This window comes from Diabrotica undecimpunctata, chromosome 10, assembly GCF_040954645.1.
Source record: "Diabrotica undecimpunctata isolate CICGRU chromosome 10, icDiaUnde3, whole genome shotgun sequence".
Classification (NCBI taxonomy): domain Eukaryota; kingdom Metazoa; phylum Arthropoda; class Insecta; order Coleoptera; family Chrysomelidae; genus Diabrotica; species Diabrotica undecimpunctata.
In genome coordinates this window covers 42,971,908-42,996,734 of record NC_092812.1, presented here as the reverse complement: position 1 = coordinate 42,996,734, position 24,827 = coordinate 42,971,908, and the positions used below count along the sequence as shown (strand labels likewise).

Below are 24,827 nucleotides of genomic sequence, written 5' to 3'. Positions count from 1 at the left end.
AAGGTGATTTTATTACAGGACGACATAAAACACCTCTTCAATAACTCTGTATTACCGTTTGTGAAATCGCTGTAATAATTATCTAAGATAACACTCTCTATATAGACATATCCATGAAAATTTATAGTAAAATAATTGCACAAAATATTTAAGAATAAAACGTTAGAACATTAAGATTACTGTCTATAAAATGTCGTCACAATAACTCACAGATCATACAGCGGGTCCAATTTTGTGAACATCTGTTTGACTAAGTTTTAATAAATAGGCCAGTATATCAGCGATATTTATTATATTACGGCAATGAGCGTTATTTTCTAATAAATTGAACGTAGCGGTACCGTAGAAGAATTGCGTATGAAATTATACACAAAGAATAATATAAAAGTTGTAAGAACTTAATTTTATGAAAGAAAATTTCCGATTAATAACTTTTATGTATCTGTTTTTCTAATATTATAAACGTAAATTATTATTTTTCTCATTATATTTGTATATATTTCTCATTATATAAAACACAATAAAAAGGATAATTATCAAAAAAGGCGTAGGAAAAAAAATATAAAACTAAGTAAAGCGATAAAAAAAGTCTAAAATAGATAAAATATAAGATCAGCGGCTATAAACTAACCCGAGATGTAAGAAAAATCTTTTCATATGATATTTATCATGCAATTACATGGAAAAAGGAAGACGAAACTATAAAAAATAACTAAAAAAATAAAAAATAACTGGAATGAAAATAAGTGCCAACAGTAAAATCAACACTATGGTGATACATTCTGTATACATATTTTGAGGGAAGAAATTAAAGAAATCACAAATCCAGAGTTACAAGAATTTCTAAAAACCGGGAAGACAACCAAATAAAATATGAATTGCCAACGAAGTTTATAAATTAAACCTCTGAGGAAAACATCTCCACAAAACAATATTATGGTTATGTTTGATGATGACGTCATGGTTAGATTTGTAAAAGTCATAAATTGCCTTTCTATATATCGATTAATCGAATTAGTTTATACTTATCTAAATATATAAAAGCGTGACTGAACTATTGTATTTCTGGTATATGCCAAAAATATGCACTCCATTTTTAGCCATTATAGGAGGGGTTAAAGTGGACTGACTAGGATCGGGAAGTAGAAGCTGCATAGTAGGGAGAGGGTGGGGAGAATGTATAAAACTGGGAACGGGCCGGAGTTTGGGAGTTTACACAATTTGAGTTTACTTAAGTTAAAGTTACGGTCTATACTGGACTTGCGGTGATTAGTGAAAATTTATTCTGCTAGCAAAAGGTAAATATCTTATATTTCTATTCTATTTCATATTTCTATAGTGTTTCTAAAAATACTGTGATCTAAAGAATTCCATTTTAACTTGAGTATTAAAATATATTTCTAATTTATATTAGTTAAATAATATTTCAATCCAATTTTTATAGTATCTCTTTGTAGACGTGCATGTTTTACATATTACTCAAAACAAATACTTTACTTCAAATACTGTTATCACCAAACTGACCTTCTCTTTGTTTTTTTTTAAATTTAACTTTAAAGTTATGTTGTTAGAGTCTCACTGTGTCTTCTGTAATGTGTATTTTCTCATTTTTTTTTGTCAATGTTTGTCAAGTTCCCAAACATCTCAGTTGAAGTTTAAAAACATTTTTCTAATTTATATTTCTTGTTTCTCTTTAAACTCAAATTTTAGGAATATGCCTTTGTAAATATGTGAATTTTGAGTATTATCCAAATCAAATGATTTTGCTTTCTAATGATTTAAGTCCAAAATAAGGTCAAAGAAACTCGTTATGCTCTTTGTTTCTTAAATTTACCCTTGTGCCTTTTTTAATTTTTGTAAATTTTTCGCCATTTCTTGTATGCATATCATTCTTTAAAATCTGTGTTACTGTGTATCAGAGAAAATTTGCAATGTTTGTAGATATTTTCAAGTGCCTTGGAGTTTATTTGTCTATATTTTATCTAAAAATATTTAGTTAGGTAACCTAAAGAGTTTAATTTTTTAAAAGTTTTAAAAACATGTTTAAAATTTATATTTCTTGGGATTTATTTAAAGTCGAATTTTTATAATATTTCTTTGGAATTGCCTATCTTTACGTAATACTCAAAACGAAGGCTTCAGTTCCGAAATAAGTTAATAACGAAGTGGTTCTGTTTTTTTTTTTTAATTTGGCTTTATATATTTGTATTATCTGTCTCGCTGTATCTGTTGTATTTTTTTGTAAATTATTTCTTATCACTCACTTATACTCTATTGTTTTAAAGCTGATGCTACAGTGTATCATTGAGTTGTGATGATTTTTCCTTGAAAAGGTTTTTGCTGTATTTTCGGATATCTATTTGGTCAAACATATGTCTTAGCATACTTATTTTTATGCAGTTTTTATATAATTTCGGATTTTGTAAATCCTAAGCTTTCCTAAAAGATCACTGTTTCTTCCTTTATCTTCCAATTACCTAGTAATTTATCATTTGTTTATTAGAATTTTTGATTTAGTACTTTAGTATTTCATATCGTCAAGACAAAATGTGAAGAAAAGAAGAAAGCCTTTTTACAATACTGTATTTTATGTCAGTCGGCTTAAATAATCGTTCCATTCTACTCTTCTATTCCTTACCCAGTCCATGATTTTCTCCACCTTGCATCTACGTCGTATATCTGTACGAATACTTCTAGCTCTGTCCCATAATGTTTTACTTTTAAGTTTTCTAAGTGTTTTCATCTCTGCTGTTTCTAAAATCCTTTTTGTCCTCTCGGTCAGGTCTTGTTTCTGCCGTGTATGTCATTATTGGTCTTTGTAAATTCTACCTTTTATTTCTTTCCCGATATTTTTATTTCTCAATATTGTTTCAATCAGGCAACCTGTGGCTATGTTTGTTCTATTCACTTGATCTTCCAATTCCGTTTCAAGCTTTCCGTAGCTAGATAATGTGATGGCTAGATATTTAAACTCGATAATTTGTTCTATTATCTGACTTTCCAGCTCCAAATTACATCTTAGTAAATTTGTTGTTATAACTATGCATTTTGTCTTTTTTGGAGAAATTAACATGTTCAAATTTGTGGCGGTGATATTTAATTTGCAGCATATGTTGTAAATCATCTTTAATCTGAGAAAGTATTGTTGCGTCCTCTGCATAGCAGACGATTTCGCGTTTTTCTCTCATTTCATTTTCTTTTTGGTTCTTACATTTTTTATTATTTCATCCATAATCAGATTAAACAATAGAGGACTCAGGGAATCTCCCTGTCTTATTCTACTTTTACTTTTATTGTGTTGCTTTAATAAATATTTTCCATCCTTTTGATTATTTCTATAGGTATTTCTCTTGCGTACAATTTTAGCTATATAAAATCAGATCCGTCGCTTGGTTTGTCACGATTGTCGTTTTGCCTTAGCTTCAGGCCTATTTCGGCGCATCCACCATCCAATACGTCTTATATATTCTATCTTTAATATAATTTCTTCTACTTTTGCTATTTAGATCTGTATATAATATCATCAACTATTTCTATGTATCATATCAATTTAGACATTTTATATATTTACAAAAAATTACTTGCTACAATATGGAACTTCAGACATGACATTGAGCATTGCTGGTAAAATTATAAATACAGGTGAAAGATTCAAGGATTTTATAGGTTAATAACCATAGTCTTGATATATTTTATGAAAATTTTTAAAATTTTTAAGTCTACACAAAATTTATTGCGCTGACATTTGGTTAAAATTTTAATTCGAATGTTTAAAACAAGAAAAGATTATTAAAAAATACCACTAATTTAAAACTTTTATGGTTTTGTGATCATATAACGAAAGCGATCAAATTTAATTGAATTATTATCAGATACTGATGATCGCGGAACTAGGATAGGGAAAATTTATGTATAAAGATTAAAAAATAATCTATCAGCAGTCTATTTTGCATTTATTCCATTTCACATGTTTCTAAGTTAGTTCGTCGTACTATTAATACTTTTCACAGATATGGCTTGTCTAACCGTCCCCATCATGTTTCCTTTTCACTTTCCTACTCTTTCCTCTCCTACTCTTTCCAGAAACTAAGATGTTCTTCGTATTGGCTTATTATCTATAGGCTTCAACGAATACATTCACTTAATAATGGGATGGGATGGGGTTTCCTTGCGGTTGTAGATAGAAGTAGCAAACGCTCTGGCTAATATATCATATTTGCAACTCTTTTTTCTATAGCTTTGGTTATTATGATTCCGATACAATTCCAGTGCTATTCTCCACTCGACAATTCGTTTTGTCCATCTGTTGTCTGATAATCTGGCGACGTGTTATGCCCAATTCCATTTTAGCGACGCGATTTTTTCGATGACGTCTGTTGTTTTTGTTCTACGACGTATTTCTTCCTTTGGGATTCGGTCTCTCAGGAGAGACACCCAATATCTGGCGCTACATATTCCTCTGAGGCACGCGAGTCTTCTGCGCTACCTTTTTTGTGAGTGTTAGTATTTCTGCTCCATAATTAAGTACAGGTAACACAGATTGGTCAAAAATTTTCCTTTTGAGGCATATGGGTAGGTCCGATTTAAATTCTTTCTTCTTCTGCTAGTACCTATGCTCTATGGATGTTGGCTATCACAATGGTCCATCGTATTTTATTAGCAACTGTTCGAAATAGGTCTGTGGTGGTCATACCTGTCCACTCTCTCGAATTCTTAAGCCAGGATATTCGGCGGCGTCCTGGTCCTCTATTTTCTTCTATTTTCTAATTTCCCTTCTAATATCAATAGTAGGATTCTGTATTTATTTTCATTTCTCAATATATGTCCGAAGTATGCTAGCTTTCTTTCTTTAATGGATTTCAAGATTTCAGGTTCTTTTTGTAAACGTTGCATTACTACGTCGTTAGTTATATGATGTACATATGATATTCTGAGCATGCGACGATAGCACCACATCTCGAATGACTGCAACCGTCTGCAATTAGTGAGTGTCCATGCCTCAGCTCCATACATAAAAACAGAAAACACATAACAATTAAGGATTTTGAGTCAGGAGAAATAAGTTCAAGGTTAAATTGCAGAGAACTTTCTTCATCTGTTGGAAGGCACTCCTTGCTTTTTTAATCCTACATTTAATTTCGTATGGGTACTCCCAGCTGTCTGTGATGTTGCATTCTAGGTATTTTATTTTTTCTGTTCTATCCAATACCTCATTGTCTGCCATAAACTTTGCATCTGTATCTTGGTTTTTGCTTATGTTTATAATTTGCGTCTTCTTATTATTAACTTTCATTCCATATTTTCTACCGGTGTTAACTATTTGATCTATCAGTCTTTGTAATCCGTCAGCAATATCCTCAACAAGGACAGTGTCGTCTGTATATCTTAGATTGTTTATTACTTCACCGTAACAATCACGCCATCAGCCGTTTCTCCCAAAGCTTATCGAAATAGATGTTCAGAGTACGCATTAAACAGCAAAAGCGAGAGTATGCAACCTTGTCGTACTCCTCTTTGTATTCGGACTTAATCGGATAATTGATTGTCTACTCGAATCTTGGCTACTTGTTTCCTATAGAAATTGGCTATTATTCTTATATCCTTGTCATCCATGTTTGCGATTCGCAAAGTTTCAATAAGCCTCTCATGCTGTATTTTGTGAAATGCCTTTTCGAAGTCAGTGAAACAGATTTAAATACATAGTTTAATTTATCAAACGCTGCCCAGGCTAATCCTATACGATGTGGAAGCTCACATGTTTGGTTATCTCTGCCCAACCGCATTGCATGTCCTAAATACTTATACAATGCAGTCTGCACAATATCCCTTCCATCTTCTTCTTATTTTTTTTTTCCTCAGTGTTTTCCTTTTCAGGGGTCGCCATTTCTTACTCTTCGCTGCCACTCATTTCTCTCTGTCTGGTCTTCTTCACCCAAACTTTTCTCTCTTAAGCCCTCTGCCCTCATCTTCTTTACAGGCCACACTTCACCGCCATACACCAACGCAAGTTCGAACCACACTCTTATATATCTTCCTTTATAGCCCTTCTCCGATTTTTCGATCACAAAGTACCCCACTCATTTGCTTCCAGTTAAACCAACCAACCTGTATCCGGTGGGCAATTTCACGCTCTAGTGTCCCATTTTCCGTTATGTAAGAGCCAAGGTATCTAAATTCTCCTACTCATAGCTTTTCTCCAAGAAATTCTATGTCCCCAACCATTCCCCTTCCACCCAACCAGATATATTTCGTTTTCGACCTGCTAACATTAAGTCCTCCCTCTTCAATAGTCCTTCTCCAACACTCCAACTTTTCCTCCAACATTTCGTTCTTCTCCTCTACTAACACGATATCGTCAGCAAAGAGCATTGACCAAGGAGAAAATATCCCTTCCATCAACAGCAATATTTCGATTTAGCACCACATTGGCCATTTTTTGCATAGTCCGACCTCCACGGAAGCGTGATATAATTTTTCCAACATTATTATTGCATAATCCATACGATCGACTATAAGGACGATGTCATCTGCGAATCTCAAATGACTGAGCTTCTCTCCTTTTGTGTTTATATCATGCTGGCTCAAATCTATCTTCTTCCAAGTATGTTCTAAAAGCGTCGTAAATAGCTTTGGAGAGACAGTGTCTCCTTGCCGAACTTTTTTGTTTTTTATTTAGATAGTCTTAAACTATCTGTGGCATTTTGGTAGATATATTTGATTATGTTAGTATGGCGATGGTCTATTCGGAATTCTGTCAATGCTTTTAACATTTTCTGCTGGCTAATGGTATCGAATGCTTTCTCATAGTCCACGAATATCAGGGCCAATGTTTTGTTGTATTCTACACACTTCTCTATCAGGTTATTTATAACTAATAAGTGGTCGTTAGTGCTGTATCCCGATATAAATCCAACTTCTTGCTTTAGGCTGACAGAAGTCTAACTTAGCATCCAGTTTTTGTTTGATAAATTTAGTGAAAAGTTTATATATGTGTGAGAGCAAACTAATAGGATGTTAGTTTTTTAGATCAATTATGTTTCCTGGCTTGTGTAATAAAACAATGACTGCATTGTTCTATTATATTTATACAGAAGGAGTTTTTCCTTGCTAGATGCATTGGTTTCTGATGGTAATTCTGATCCCTGGTTTGTGATTTTGGGCAGGAGCTGAACTTGCCTTTCGTTATTCTTACTTTTCCTCAAAACTTTTAAACTTTTGTTTTCTTGAATTATTTTACTTATTTGTTTTGTATTGTTTTCACTTATGTCTTTTCGGATTGACCGGTGGATATCTTTATTTATTGTTGTGTAGTTGGAGACGTATTACCTTCCGTTTCCTTTAGTTGATTCGTTATGCCATCATTTGCTTCATCTACATCTTCTATTTCGTCTTCTATGTCTTACAATGTTTTGTAAGTCTTATATATGTCTAGTTAGTATATCTTTATGCAGGTCTTTGTTTTCTGGGGAATCCATTTCTTCTTACGTGATTTTAGGAGTATCTTTGTTGTTTACCATTTGACATTTAATCGTATCTTTACTCGAATTAATCTGTGGTCGTTTTCTATTGAAAATTTTTTGAGAACTTCGATGTCTTTGATTACTTATTTTCTGTTTGTTATGACATATTCTATTTCATTTTTGAGCTGTCATCTGAGCTTATCCATTACCTTCTTGTCAATGTTCATTTTTCCTAAATTAACATTGACCACTTTTTCAACAACAATTTTTTGTTCCGATTTCTTGATTCTGAATAGCAACCACCCTGTGAATTATTTTTAACTAACTGTAGTAGCCCCTATGTAGTAGCTCCTACTATGGTTACTTACTGATTATTTTTAGGTAACTGTGGTATTGCGTAGAGATATGTACTGACGGAAAAATTCATTTTAACCACTGGTTCTACCCATACGGACTATTTATTAAGATCATATTGTATTTGTTTAAGGATGGATAAGTCTGCGAAAAATTTAGGATTTATTTCAAAAAGAAAATCTTTTTTCCTAATTTGCAAATGACAAAAGTTTTCTTAACAATTCTCTCCAAATGGATAATAACGAGAGGTAGTTTTTAATAATTACTGCCATATTCTGTTTTACAGCCTTTTCTTTGTGTTACCTAATGACAGTATTAAATATCGTTTTTTTCTCTCTATTAAGTTCTTTACTACTATTGAATAAATCGGAGATAAATTACCGAATGAAAAACAATCATATCTTATTGTAAAGAATTTCGTCATTTTAACACCTCGAAGTGTAAATTTCTTTGACATTGGGCCTTTGCCCCCCTTCGAATCCGCCAGTGTTTCCCATGGTATCTCGTTTTGAAAGTTATCAACGTTTAAGGAGATAGTTGAGTGCCTTGAAAATGCGCATTTTTATTTTTACATTTCCTTTTTATTTTGAAAGTAAATGAAAGACACTGATGAGAATTAAAGTTGAAGGTACTTAGAGGCAGTATTATGTACTAATAATGAAGTGCTTTCTGTTTTTATTATACCGGGTGTTCAGAACACGTTTCTTACTGTGATTTATTTTGCAAGTAAAAATATTTGCATTTAATAACATTTTTTTTTATATATTTTTAGGTGTATAATTACAAAATATCTTAACCTATTCTACATTATTATTCCTTTTTTAATTGCCATCTTCGTTATTGCTTCGCTTCGCTATGCTTAATAATTTCTAGACCGCTGTCCTAAACAGATCTCTTTTCCTGCTGTTGAACCATTCGCGCAATTTGTTAACCCTTAATGTTTTCTCCTTCTGTTGATCTTATTCCACTTATACTTCGTCGCATCGTAATATAACTACTATATATTATGGGAATAAACCACAATTTTTATTAAAACTTTTGTATATTTAAATTTGTATCGTGAAAAAGATTTCCCAGTTGGAAATCGAAACGCCAAATATAAACTAATTTAGTTAAAATTGTGGTTGGGTTTTTTGCTTTTTAATTTGCTTTCTTTTTCGTAAAATTTTCAATTCTACTCTGAGGTCTCGACTACAAAATACTTGTTTTATTTTCATAGATGAGGTGTGGGAATTCGAATGGTTATTTCAATAGAAGTGTCAACTTTATAATTAAAAATTGTAGCTAAATAATTCTACCCAAGTTAGTTTTTTGTGCTTATTTTAGTCCATACTTTTAGACTATATCAAGCTAGTGAGAAAGATAAGATTTTTGTCAACCCTTTTAAAATAAAATCTTATATTATAGAAGAGGGCTTTACTCGTCTAATTACTCACTGTACCTGAAAATCACCACAGTACAAACTACTCATACTTTTTATGAATAACCTTTGATAAAATGACATTGAAATTGCAATAAAACGAATTACTTCATAAATGATGATATATGATGAAAGAAAGACGACCGGGACATGATTCCTATGTAAGACTTATTTTTTAATAGCTTTAAATTATTATCATTGATTTGAAATCATTGAAATCAATAATAATAATACAGGATGTTTTTGAATCAAACTTTAAATTACAGTATAATTTGCAGCTTCGTTATTTCTATATTCAAATAAATGTATTCTTATCCATGGCATCATACAATATTATTATTAATTTTTATTTTGTGTGTATCCCTTTACCTGTATTTATATGCAAAATATTTTTCTTTAAATATATTTCTCCATAATTTCTTGACATGGTTGATACCAATAATAACCCTTCTCACAGGGGATGTCTTCCACCAATTCTTTGATATTTTCCTGTCCTAATCTTTCCACAAACTTGCAACTCAAGTATTCTTCGTATTATATGATTTTAATTTCGGTGTCAGTTGGTGTTACGTTTTCCTAATATATTTCTCCATAATTTCTTGACATGGTTGATACCAATAATAACCCTTCTCACAGGGGATGTCTTCCACCAATTCTTTGATATTTTCCTGTCCTAATCTTTCCACAAACTTGCAACTCAGGTATTCTTCGTATTATATGATTTTAATTTCGGTGTCAGTTGGTGTTACGTTTTCCTAATATATTTATGTTTAATTGTTACCTTTTTTGTGACTGCATTCATCCATCTAATCATTCTTATTTTAGACCGTCGGATTTTAATAGTTCAACCGTGATTTTGTCCCTTATGGCTTTAAGAGTACTGAAAGATGAAATCGAGGAGAGTAAAATATGTGAAAATTGTGGGGTTTCTTAGGGAAATCTGCCTAAAAATTGAATTTTCTTTTTTAATGAAAATAGCTGTGCTGTGATAATTTTCTTACTTATTCCTTTTTACGAATCGATAAAGGTGCATTGATTCTATTTTCATTCCATAACGGCTATTGGTGCCATAGGGGTGTTAATTATTAACTAAACATGTAATGTTAAAAGATCAGTGTCCGTGATAGTCTCCGTCATGCCACTTGAAAATTTGTTAGTTTTCACAATAAGGACCTTGTAAAAAAGGCGTAATGGCAGATCGTGAAAACGAAAAATTTTACGTTGGACAAGTTGGAAAAGTTGGAAATTAAGGAAAATTCGATTTTTTGAAAAACAAACTCTAAATTTCCATTTTTTCTTGCTTATCCCATATGACATTTTCAGTACACAAAAAGGCATAAGGCATCAAATCGCGAATGAACTTAGTATTGAAATTCGACGGTCTATTTCCCCCATATTCATTCGTTGTTGAATTATTGAAATTTATCAGTCTACTACATTACCATAGAACCTATTTAGATAACCGATTATACGATTTTTAGAGATTATTGAATTGCATAAAGCGTTTATTTTTTTGTTTGCATATTTTCACATCAGTTGTCTTATAGTGAAAATAATATCGGTTATTAACCTGTCTTGCATAAAACGAAACTGATTTTCGCATATTTAAGTTTTCTTAAGAATATGTTTCCCAATTTTTCTCTCCTATATTTTTGTGTGGTAACGTAGTTTTATGGTTTTGTAGTTTGTGCATTGTTCAATATCTACTTTTTTTACCAACTCAGGTACTAAGTTACTGCCTCGCCATTTTCCAGGTCCCACTTGCGTAATTTTAGTAAACATATAGGTTCGACAACCTGTTCCTATCTTTCCTAAAGCTGTCCACAGTTCACTATATATATCATCTGGTCCAACTGCTTTACCTTACTTTTTTTTGGTGCTTGAGCAACTTCTTCGTTTGTGTATTTGGTGATCATTGCTGTTACTGTTTCCGTTAGTTCTATTGGCTCTCTGATATATTTTTGCGTTACGTAAATTGTCAAAATATTTGTTTCATCACCTTTTGACACCGTTTTTGTACACTAAAATTCTTTGACCACCAATAAGTATTTTTATTCTCAAATTTCTTTTCGGTGGTTTTTCCAAATCTTAATAAATGTGTCCCTAAGAAGACTAGCCATATTTGTTTTTAAACTGTATTAAGACTCGTTCATGTTCAGTATTTTTTCTTATCGAAAGTAAGGTGTAAATAAGTTGTAATTTAACAGGTGGGGTTGGTAGCGGGAGCTACCAGCGCTCGCAAAAAACGCAAGTGGCTTCTTCTTGGACAGACAGGAACAAAGTGATGTTGAAAGACAGGTAGCTTCTCTTCGAAGCGACTGCATTCCAGAATTATGGGTAAGGGCGCCTATTAGGGACAAAGTCGCTTAATAAATAATCAATGGTCATGTATTCTTGTCCTTTTGATTTTTACATCCAGCGTCTTGTCTGTGCTAGAGGAGGTGGCTTGATACGAATTAGAAAACTTGCCATTTAATATTTAATATTTTAATATTTATCTATATAGCTAACCTGTTCACAGAAACGACTCAGTTCATTCCTAGTATTTCCACCTTTTTACCGTATTGTCATTAATTATTGGCAGTTTCTGGACTGGACTTTGTAGGAAGGAGTTAACAGCACAAAGAGATGATGTCTTACAGCCTTAAAGGGAAATTTTATTGTTTTATATAATAAATTATTTGTAATACAATCCTTAATGATGTTCTACATATACTTTTTATCCCTTTTGGACCTAAAATAAAAAAATAATAATTGGATATCAACTTATTCCATCATTGGCGTTCACTTCTGCATTTCTACTTCTCTATATCGCCCCGTATAGTCGGTACAATAATATTAGGTGCCTTTCTATGACTTGACATTGAAGGTTAAGGGAAAGTAATGAGTAATTTATCCGATAAAATATGGTTTGAAATTACTTGCTAAGTGTATCTGGACGAGATAATAAAAATCCAAGAGAACAAGATATGACGAAATTTATACAAGAGTTGCAAATTACGCATTTACAGTTTAATTGATAATTGAAATCGTTGGTGCCTTTCACCCCAATACAGTTAGAACTCATGTATATATATATATATATATATATATATATATATATATATATATAGATTAAAATTTATAAATTTTAATCTGTAAAACCCTAAATGTATATGAATACATAACCGCGAAAATCCAGAATTCTCATGTTTCTATCTCTGTCATACCAATAATATTCCTCATTACAGACATATCTTGTCTAATTGTCATTGCTCTGTCTTTTTAATTGCTTAAACTTCAGTGGTCTAAATCATCTATGTAATGTATGGTCCGTTTTACATTTTCCCTCGTTTCATCTGTCTGTCCTCTCTCTTTCTTTCTCTCTCTTTCTTTCTCTATCTCTCTCTCTCTCTCCCTCTCCATCTCTCCCCGTCTCTATCTCTCTCTCTGATTCAAACGACAGTTTTATAGAATTTCTAAAAATTAGACCGCTTCGAAATTGAGAGTGGCACAGAGACGAATGGAAATGGAACGATGTATACAACGTTGTGGGACCGAATAAGAAACGAAGATCTGCGAAGAAGGACGAGTATTGCTGGTGTTGTGGAACGCATAGCGGAATTTAAATGGAATTGGGCAGGCCATGTAGCGAGAATGCATGACTCACGATGGACGAGTAAAATTACACATTGGAGGCCAAGAGCAGACAAACGTAGTAGAGGAAGACCATTTACACGTTGGGCAGACGATATCACGGAAAATTGGCAACAAAGAGCTCAAAATCGCAAAGAATGGAGAAGTTTAAGGGAGGCCTATGTCCAGCAGTGGACGTGATAAATAAAGGCTGGATGATGAAGATGATTTATAGAATTTATCTTTTAGTATCACTAAAATATTTCTGTTACATAACAGAACAACTATTATATTACATTTAACTTTGTTCGGTCTGTACCGAAGTTTGTTTTTTTTTTTTCTGGAAATACCTGCACGCCTCTTGGAGCAAGGTCGCATTAATCCTTCTCACAGCAACAGTAAGTTCAGCCGAAGCTACCTTATTGTGCTGAAGCTTTGGCTGTAAGACCCGCAGTGGGGCGATTGAAGCCTATTTGAGACAGATACAGAGACCGCAACCGAGGTCATCTCTTCACAGGCATTTTTATATATTTCCACATTGCTTTGTAATACACCTCCTAGATACCTAAAATGTTTCTTCTCTAAAATAATTTTGCCGTCCAAAGTTACCAGCTTATTTGTAGTAATAAATCCAACTTCAGATGAACATTCTATAATTTACTCGTATTCTGTTTTATAGCTTACTTTTCTAGAACATGTCCCCATGTAATTGCCTTTCAGTATTTTTTATTTACACTAAATTATCAATAATAGAACAAAACAAAATACCAAAAGAATAGAGATTAAGTGCAAGAAAAATCATTAGAATTCAACAAACCGGCATATTTATGTTTCGTGAACCTTAACAAGGCATTTGATAGGATCAAATTAAAGTCCGTTATCCACTTATTGAACGCAAGAGTGATATCTCTAGAGATAATCAAAACGAATGAAAATATCTATAAGAGCAACATCATAAAAGTAAAACTAGAAGAAGAACACTGACTGACCGAATTGTAGCTGGCAATATAGTAAGAAAAAAAGTAAGAACTAAAAAGGATTCCAAATGGGAAAAAACAACTTAAAATAATCTGCTATGCAGACGACGCATTACCACTCTCTCATTGTGAACATGATTTACAACGTATGCTCCACCAATTTAATATAACCGCCAAAAAAATGAACATGTTAATTTCCCCAAAAAAAGACAAAATGCGTGGTTATAACAGCAAATCTACTAAGATGTAAATTAGACCGGGGGTCAGATAATAGAACAAGTGATTTAGTTGAAATATTTAAGCATCGCAGTATCGTAGCTAGATACTGCGATGCCCGAAAGCTCGAAAAAGAAGTGGAAGATCAAGTAAATAGGGCAAACATGAATAAAACAATATAGAGAAATAAAAATATCGGAAAAGAAATAAAAGGCAGAATTTACAAAGCAAACCAACACTGGTATACGTGGCAGAAACACGACCTGACACAGAAAGGACAAAAATAATGCCAGAAACAGCAGACATGGAAACACTTAGAAAAATCTATGGTAAGTCACTATCAGACAGAGCTAGAAGTACAGAGATAGGACGTAGATGCAAGGTGAAGAACATCAAGGACTGGGTAAGAAATAGAAGAGTAGAATGGAAGGACTCACATAAGCATACGGCGAGAGACGGTTTCCCAATGGGTAGACGATCAGTGGAAAGATAATGAAAACCATCAACTCCCTTGGAACTCCCTTTTTATCTGATTCAGCACTAGTAAAACTATATTAAGATAATTATTTAGCATTGAACGCTGAATTCCTCACATGAACAAATTTGTTATTACTATTCAGGGGATCATACGACTACTAATGGACTCTCTCACAAGATTAGCAGAAAACTCTAAACTATGAAGAATTTCAGACACAATGAATGATCCGAAAGAACTATCATCTATATGTTAAAAATCGTTCATACTGTATGGACATGAATGAAAAAGGAAAATAAAAAAGCACGCCGAAAAGAGATTTGGCAGCACCAATATCCAAAGCGATAATTAAAAGAGATTCCAGGTTTTTCACATGGAAATAGATTTAGAAAGTGTGCTTCGTATCTTCAACCTTATATAAAATGTATCTAACCGGCTCTCTAAAACAGGTTATTAGAAAATGTCGTTGCATCGGAATATTGTTAAATCTGTTGGTGTAAAGATATGTGTAGAAAGAAAAAAAGATGATACAATTATTTCATTTAATCTTGTAGAATAGGCACATAGCGGAAAAACGAAACAAGCTAAGTTATATCAGTACATGCATTATATATCGGCGAAAAAAGATATTGGTATCAAATATCCGCCTAAAATAAAATCAAGAGGACTTTGTGAAAATTACTGGAATGTGATAAATAAAAATACAGAATGTGAAAAACGATGGAATTATAGAACTAAAATATGTTTTCGAACCAATTGAATATTGTTGAGCACTATGATGATAATTCAGCTACAACTGCTCAAATCAACATTGCGAATAATATAAAAAATACTGCAGTCCAGTCCGTCTCTGCACATAGTATATCAATGGTTTGAAATATAAAACATTCTATTCTCCTCTCGGATAACCTTGAAATTTTCTTTAGTGTTGGTAAAAGCACCTTCTAAAAGGTAACATATTACCTTTTGAAAAGTCACCCAATTTTTGCCTCCTAACTACCTGATCATTTGCATTAATGACAAGGAGTATGTTTTTTATTTTTTTATGTTAATGGGCCAAGTCAGTGTTGAAGATGAGCAAAATTTGGCAGACAGACAAAAATTATTTTGGACATGAACATTTTAATGTAATTGGAGGTTTGGAGATTGAATATTTATCAAAATAAATAATGTTAAATACAGTCAATAAACTAAATTACTGATATATCCATATATTCTATTTTTATTCGTAGTATTAATTGAGGCTATGGACCAGGCGAAAAAGAGAAAGACTTAAGCTACTGTGGAATATTGCAAACAAGATAGGTACAAAAAGTAAAAGTACCAGACACTTATTAAAATAAAAGGGGCTTTCTCTAGAAACTTGGGATCTTAAGGTAATTATATGAAACAGAACTTTACCAATTACTTGATCGAAAAAAAATGAACAAAAATGATAGTAAAAGACGTGAATTCAATGTAATCGCCCTACAGAATACAACATTTAAACGAACGATATTTACAAAGGAACACCTGACGGCTCCAATGTTTCATAGCGACTGAGAAGATGAGGTCCGGAAGAAAAAGCAAGCAAGGGAAATAAATGTGGAAACATGCAGAATCAAGAAACGCCAAATACGAGACGCCATTATTTTAAAAAAATAGAGACTACAGATTGAACCTACGCTTTATAAAACTAAGCAAGGAGATCTTTTAACAGAGAAAACTCAAATTTTGAAGAGATGAAACTAGCATGTTCATAAAGCTCTAACTCAGAAAAATTTACTAATTAGATAGAGGACATTATTACAGAGTTGAAGCTAAATAAAAGCCCAGGAAGTAATGGTATTTCAGCAGAACTACTCAAATGATTAAAAGGATAAATATTAACATATATGACTTAGGTATTTGTTGAGACTGTCGGTTTATAGAATCAAACTTTCGTTGGAAAATTTAATCAATATATTTTTAATGATAAATTTAATCCTTGTACTCGTATGACTAATGTAGAATGTAGAACCTTTGATAATCAACTTAAATTGACTAAATAATTTTTAGATCACATTATTTTTATGTTGTATAAATTTAAAATAGCTTTTCAATCGTTTTATTTTGATATTCTAATTGACAAATTTCTTTAATATTTCAGTTTCGTTCCAAAGAGGCCAAAACATTTACAACGATGAATAGAGAGATACTAAACATATATAAAACACGCTGCAATGTTCTAGTGTTGTCAATATCTATTATATTTTTAATCCTCAAGCTTGGATTATTTTACCTGACAGAGTCGGTTGTGATCATCATTTTAATGGAGGCGCTCCATGCAGTCTGCAAGTTTTTGGCCATATATGATACTTTGTTCGAGATTGCTTATTACGAAGTTCTTCTAAGAGCTGAGAAATATAGCAGAGAAGTTAGATTTACTAATTTTTAATAGCTTAAAACCATCATTAACTACGATTATTATAAAGCCTATCTATCATACTACTAAAGTTTCCATAGTAAAATCCCTTTTAAATTTCCTTCTTTAATACTTGTCTTCTACTAGATTGCGGTGGAGTAATCGTTTTATTCAGAAGTTGAACTTCCAATTTCTTATAATACTTATCTAGTAGCTAGTTCTTTCCATCTGGTCTTGTCTGCACATATCTCAGACCTTGTTAAACTGCTCTCACCAGATACTGCTAGATAAGAAAACTTTTGGGGAAAACTAAACTCTACTGCGAAATCTAGGCATGGTTCTCCTCCAGTATGGATGACGATTTTTGGATTCAAACTATTTTTTAATAAATAATACCAAAAGCAATGTTATCAGACTCCTAAAACTCAAGAATTTGGTTGATTTTGTGTGCCTCAGGAGCCAAAAATCTAAGAAGCTATGTAAGCTATAAAAGGTAATGGTTTTAGATAATAATATTGAATAATATGCTTAATAAACTACAACTGCTAAATAACATTTTTTTGTCTGTTATACATATTTTTACTTCAACAGGACGTCAGGAAATACTATTTTATAATATCTCTATGTTTTAGCATTTTTAATAGAGGTATACTCGTAACATAAATATTATAAACTAACAAATTAAGTTATCAGAAGTTATAGCACACATATGTACACTATACAAAACGAGCTATCTATTGTATCTTAATCCATAAACGTAAGATTTCCCTTGTACCTTTTAGATAGTCAATTTCAAGGGTATTGTGTGGACATAAATCTTTTTACATTACGACTGAAAGATATTTCGTATATAGGCTACATTAATGTTTTAGGCAAAAATATCTTCGAGTTTGAAGAAAGTCTTTTATATATTTTTAAGACATGTTTGTTACTTGATTAGGTTCTAAGCAGAATTATTTATGGTATTTATGGCGTTGTCCTGCAGTTTCGCAAAATCTGCATGTTCTTCTGTCCATTTTACAGAGATGATATCTGAGTAAGTCATTTCCAATGAGAACGCCTGTGATTACTCTGATTTCAGTTTTCTGATGCTTTCAGAGTATCTTTGTATAGAATATATAATTGTGATAACCGTTTTGTTTACCTTAGGTCTGAAATATTTTTTAAGTAGGATGTTCTAGATTCTTTCTCCCATTCCATCGAACAAGAATGGTTCTGGTCCGATAAAAGGAGCTTCTAGGCTTCTTCTTTGGCAATACTATTAGAAATCTTGTTAGTATTCACTCTTTTACCAGCAATTTGAGCCATTCCTGTTGTTAGTGTACCATCTATCGTAACACGTATAACAATGTTACTTTATTGTGGTTTAGCAGTGTTGGTTAAAGGACTGTTTGCAGTTACGGACTCAAAGGTTGTAAATTTCTGAGAGCTCTTAGCGATTAAAAACAACTCTAAAATACATCTTAATTGAATCAGTAATATTTGACCATATAATCTAATTCTACTGATTCTAAGTAATTTATGTCATTTTGATTCACTGTTGTATATTCGTTTTTATTTTTGTTATAAACAACCTGTTCATTGCAGGAGACATTTTTATCGTCGTTATAGTCAGATTTTTCTTTCTTCAAAGTTTTGAAGCATAAAATTTTTAAAAAAGATAACAAAAACTTTTTGTCCTAAAATTCCTGGTCTATAACTATTTGTTGGCATTTTCTTTAAATTATCAGCTTAGTAGAAAAATACCATTACTTTTTTGTGAAATATCTAACGAGTCACATTAGACAGAAATTTAACAATCAGGATTTAATTCCTAATAGTACATTCACTACTATTGTAAAATGTCACGTCTACAAAAATTTTGCTATTACAAAAAAGTTCAGTTTTGACCAGGTCCGGCTGTAGTTATGAGTTATTATATTTGTAGGTATTCAAATTGTGTAAGGTGGTGTAAAGTTTGCTTAAAAGCGGTCATCTTAACTATGGATTTATTTCTGTAGAGCGGCTATGTAGATCTTCTTCTTCTTCTTTCTCAGCTTTTCCCTGTTCAGAGGTCGCTGTTCTTGAATGTTTTTTGAGACTGTAGTCACCCCGGCTTTTAGTATTACCCAGCATCCGCTGTAAAATTTTCATTTCAGCTACCTCCATCATCTTTTTCTGAATCTTCTTTACAGGCCACACTTCACCGTTGAACAAAAAAACGAAGGTCTCACCACAATCTTGTATATCTCTTCTTTCAGCCTTTCCCCGATTATTGGTTCACAATCACAATCCGACAGAAGTCCTTACTTTCGTGTGCGTTCCCTCATACATATCCTTCGCGGGCCTTATAACCCATTTCTCTCTCATATATTTCCATAGCTACTCTCTAGGAACTCTGTCGTATGCCTTCTCAAGATCTATGAATATCAAATGTAGATCTCCTTTTTTCTCGCCGTATTTCTCCATTAACTTTCTCAAAGCAAACAAGGCATCTATTGTCTTTCTTCCTGGCATAAACCCAAACTGTTCTTCTCCTATCATTGTTTCTCTCTTTAACCTTCGCTCTAAAGTTGTTTCCCAAATTTTTATTGTGTGCGATATTAACTTTATCCCTCTATAGTTCTTATAGTCCTGAATGTCCTTTTTATCTTTATAAAATGATACCACACACTCTCTTTCCATACCTTGGGCATCCTTTCTTCCTCATATATCCTACTCATCATTTGACACAAAATATCAACCCCTTTCTCTCCTAGAGCCTTTCAAACCTCCACCTGTGTTCCATCAGGTCCTACTGCCTTACTGTTCTTTATCTTATTTAAGGCCTTGACAACTTCATCTCTTGCTATCCCCGGTATTACATTCTCATTTGGAATCGGTTCTTAACATTTTCCCTCTGCACTCTTAATCTGCCGCACGTGGGTCAGGTCCTTTGATGCCTTGTCCCTTGCTTTAGCAATTCTGTTTAAACTTTTCATCCCCTCGGGTATTTTGAACTCTTCATACAGCTGTGCAGACAATCTTTCCTTAGCAGTAGCTACAGCGAGCTTTGCTTCCCTCTTTTCCACCTTGTATATATCGTTATCTTCCTCTCTTTTACACCTGTCGTACCTCTTTCTAGCCTCATTTTTCTGTCTGACCTTCTGATGAACTTCATCGTTCCACCACCACATAGATGTTTTTCCTAACACTTCCTCTCCCACCATTTTGGTTTTACTACCCTGTGTGGGTTCTAGCCTCCTCAAGAATTTTTTCCAGTCGTCCCTATCCATCGCCTTCCTCCGCCAAGTACGTATTTCCATATTTCTCATATCTTGATCTATGTTATCCAGGAATCTTGTTCTGGGTCTTCCTCTTCTTCTTTGACAAATAGGTTTATCAAGGAGCGTTTTTCTAGCTGGGTCGGTTTGCTCCATCCGCATTACATGGCCTACCCACCTCAGACGTCCTATCTTAATGTGTTTTACGATATCTGGTTCCTGGTATATTCTATAGAGTTCGAAGTTGTATAGTCTTCTCCAGACACCATTTTCATTTACCGCTCCATACTTCCTCTCCCACTCGCACCACAACCTTACTGTTGGCTTCCCACCAGATATTTACCGTATCTTTTCCTCAAGCTCTTCCAGTACTCTACTCTTAAAGGCTCTTGCCAAATCCAATGCTGTTCCTAACACTTCCTCTCCCACTCGCACCACAACTTTACTGTTTGCTTCCCACCAGTTATTTACCGTATCTTTTTCCGTATCGACATATTTTGTAGTGGGCACTTAATAAGAAAGAAAGGAGGAGTAACAACTAATGTTAGGAGAGGTGTGAGAGAGACTGATAAATTTGGTAGGAGCGAACTTATTCTCATTAGTTTTGGATAAAATAACAGCGCAACTACAGGGTAACATTCCCTGCCGCTTCATCTATGCTGATGATGTAGAGTTAGTAGGAAGTAGTGAAAAAGCTCTCAAGAAAAAAGGTGTAAACCTTAGTAGGACCAAAACAGAGTATTTGGTATGTTCATTTAAATATGGAGACTACAAGTAAAATGATATATTTGGATCGTAAAATGATTCTGAAAAGTGATAGTTTTAGTATAGGATCGGTAATAAAAATGAGTGAAGTAGAAGGAGGCGAGTGGTGTGTTGTGTAACAGAAAAATTCCAATGAAGCTGAAGGGAAAATTCTATAAAACAGCCGTAAGACCAGCTGTGATGTACGGAACTGAATGTTGGGCAGTTAAAAAGAAAGAAGAACAACGAATCCATGTGATGGATATGATATGCTTAGATCGATGAGTAGAGTGACAAACAAGGATAAAATTAAGAATGAGTATGTTGGGGAAAGTCTAGGTGTGGCACCAATTGTTGCCAAAATGAGAGAGCATAGTTTAAGATGGTTTGATCATGTTCAATGTCGAGATGTTAATTATCGAATTCGAAGAATTGCTGATCTGTGGGTTTCTGTAAGGAGTAGGAAAGGAAGACCAAAGAAGACCTGGGAGAGAAGTTTACGTATTACGTATCCCTATGCGACCCCGCCCGTATAGGGATACATGCAAAGAGAATAATAATGACTGTACATTTTTCTCATACTGTTTTATATTTTCTTGGTACGTCTCCATGGTGTTATTGTTTTTCAATTTTATATTGTTATATTTTTACCGATTTTCGTTATCATTGTAGTATTTAATTTTAGCTTACACTTTATTGAGTAATGGTCAACATCGATCTCAACTCCTGCACATTCTGTTATGGTATTTCTATGTTATTTTCCGTATTTAATGGGAACAAACCGCAGTTTTAATTAAACATATGATATATTTGACGTATCGTTTTCCACCATGGAAATGGTTCCAACAATACAAATTAATCAAACGTATTTGTTTAAACAATTGTATTTTAAAAACTAATGCGACATGAAAATCAAAATGTCAAAAATAACCTATTTTTATTTAAAATTGTGATTTATGTTGTCCATTAGATACAGTAGATAACCAAGAAATGACACAAGAAAATGGTTTCAATACGATAAAAACTATATAATTGGTGTATTAGTGAAGAGAAAACGAGTAAAAAGAAAATACAGTAAATATCTACCTTTTGGTTTGATTTACCAATGGATTATAAAGATGTACAAATAACAGAGTTACTAATAAAGTGTAATAAAGAGGTTATAAATACATCTTGGTTTATATAGGTTGAGCATTATAAACATAAGAATGAACTGAACACAGTTAAGTACCCTCGCGGTGTAACATCACGACACATTTAGATAAAAATGAACTTCATGTGCCATGCTACATCGTGAGGTTATTTAAACCCTCTTCGTATCTTGGGCGCTCATTTAAATCTCAGTAAAAATTGGTTAGTAATCAAATTCGTTGTGAAGTCAACATTTTACTAGATGAACGAAGACACTAACTGTTTATAATTTGCGTTAAAAACACGACAACTATTTGCCTAAATAATACATTGTTGGACAAATATACTGTAATTTTTTGTGATTAAATGCTGTTTTTAAAGATGAACATTTGTAGAAATTATTTTAAAACGATTATGTGTAAAAAAAGATTTTAATAAAAAAATTAGGACAACTAACTGATTTAACAAATGATGAAGATCCTCTGATGGGATCCTTCTGTTCTAGGGCGCAGAATTTGAACCTGTACTCGTATTTTTATTTGCAGTGGTCCTTTGGAGTACTACTGTGGGAGCTGACCACCATGGCACAACAGCCGTATCCGGACGTAGATCCATTCGAGTTAGCGGTTTTCATTAGAAATGGAATGAGGTTGCGCCAACCGCACGGCTGCCCGGACCAACTGTAAGTTGATCAATTTTTACAAAAAAAAACTACTAAAAATTAATCGATACCACTGAACGTTTTGATAATTTCTGACGCTCAGTAGGTTGTAATTGATGTGCCAACACCATTAAGGCCAATGACGGCAACATTAACATACGTAAACTTCATATTTTTTATTATCTAAAATAAATGTACTATTTTACCAGCATTTTATAATAGCAAATCTATAATATGATAGAAGATATATAAATCGAGAATACTAGATAAATATAGACACACGAGAAGATACAACTTATTAAGATATTTCTATAATACGGTGCAAAGAATTCCGTAGGAGAAGAGAAAAAATTTCAAAATTGATAGTTAAATAAAAAATGGACAATGGGCAATATGATATAATGAAACCAAAAGATCATTGAGAATCCAAAGCAAGAATAGCCTGGAAAACGACAAAATTTTAAAAACAAATAGTAAACGGAGGTGGGTGGTTTACTCTAAAACTTTTTAAGAAAAAGAAGAGTTAAATTCTACAATGAAAAGAAATCAGAAAAAATATGTATATCAACTTTTCCTGACGTATGAGAAAGTGGCAGATACGTCCCAAAGGCATATTTTGGAGTTCACCTCGTATTCAGTCTTACTAATTTCATACTCAGTTCCCAGCATAGACTTCCAAACATTTTAAACCGAATTATTTCAACAAAGAAGGCACACATGAATACCAACTGACTTTTTATTTTATAAAATAGCCAAATAAACATTGTTATGCAACAGCCAATCTGTTGTGAATGGTTTCAAGGTTAAAATATAAACGTCAACAATAGTGCATACATTAGAATAAGCGTAAAAAATGGGATTGTTAAGGCAGAGCAAAAATTAAACGAGCAGATGAGTGAGATAGTGAAGGAATTAATGAATCATATCCTATTACAGTGTATTATGGTTAGAACACCAAGATCACTGGCGGAACAAAATGGGTTTAAGAAAAGTTATAGTCTATAACAAAAATATTTAAATTTTCCGTCCAGCGTCGACCTAATTAATACCGTATACAGTTTTAACAGCACACCACAATTTATTATCGACAGCATCTCCGAGATACGCTTTGACCGGATTTTGGAAAAACCTAAGTGATGTTTACATCCTTTGTCCATGTCTTCTCTTTGTCCAGACGACTGTAGTTACCGATGTATTTATACTGAGCATTCCCTTCTATTTGAGTTTTATCGAAGTCGAAACATTTTCTGAGAAACGAGTTCAGCCATTAGCTGGCTTTTGAGAAATTTATCTTTAGGTCTGCTTGTCGCGAAGCTCCATGTAGTTTCATTTAGTTTACGATTAGAAATATGTCATCGACGAATCTCCGATTTGTTAGCATTCCGCCTTAGATATTTATATCTACGTCATTCCAATTTATCTGCTTACATATACATTCAGCTACTGTAGTTTAAATCGCTTAGGAAAAATAGTGTCCCCCCGTCGTAGTACACCTCCTTAAATTCAAAATGTCATAGTATCTTCGTGGATCCTAATATTGGCCGTTGCCTTTCCATAGGTATGTTTATTGCAGTATATTACGAAATATTAGGACCAGTGGTTAATTTTATTCCACAGTTTTATCTTTAAGGCTCTTTACGACTTGTACATTATTATTAATAGCATCTCTCTCTTCAATTCTGAGTCCTGGATGGAGTGTAGTGGTCATCGTAATGTCATGTATTGTCCATCTCTAAAGATCTCTGTCTTTGGTCATTTCTTTTAACACATGCATAGTTGTCTTCTGTATTTCTGTAATTTGATCGATCCATCTTGTTGGAGATCTTCCTCGTAATCTTCGGCCTTCTACCTTTCCTTGGTTAATCAAGCTGTCCATGTTTTCTGTCTCTGCTCTCATAAAATGTCCAAAGCATTTTAATTGCTAGAAATGGACTTTGCTATATAGCTGTTTGCTGACTTTTAGCTCATTTAAAATTGAAATATTTGTCCGTGGTCGGTCTACGGAATTCGTAACATTCTTCTTCAATAAAACATTTCAGTGGCGTCTATCTTTCTTCATTCCGCTTGTCGTTGGATCCAAGATTCACATCCGTATGTTAGTATTGGGAATATTGAACAATGGATCAGCCTCATCTTTAGAGTTCGTGAA

At 33.1% G+C, this 24,827-nt stretch overlaps 1 protein-coding gene across 1 annotated transcript in view; it reads left to right on the top strand.

The window, feature by feature from the left end:
* LOC140452389 (tyrosine-protein kinase Dnt-like) overlaps positions 1 to 24,827 on the top strand; it is a 363,670-nt gene that overhangs the window by 294,351 nt on the left and 44,492 nt on the right. Inside the window, exon 10 of the mRNA XM_072546606.1 lies at positions 22,563 to 22,699. Coding sequence (XP_072402707.1) covers positions 22,563 to 22,699 — 137 coding nt within the window. The remainder of the gene's footprint in view (positions 1 to 22,562; positions 22,700 to 24,827) is intronic.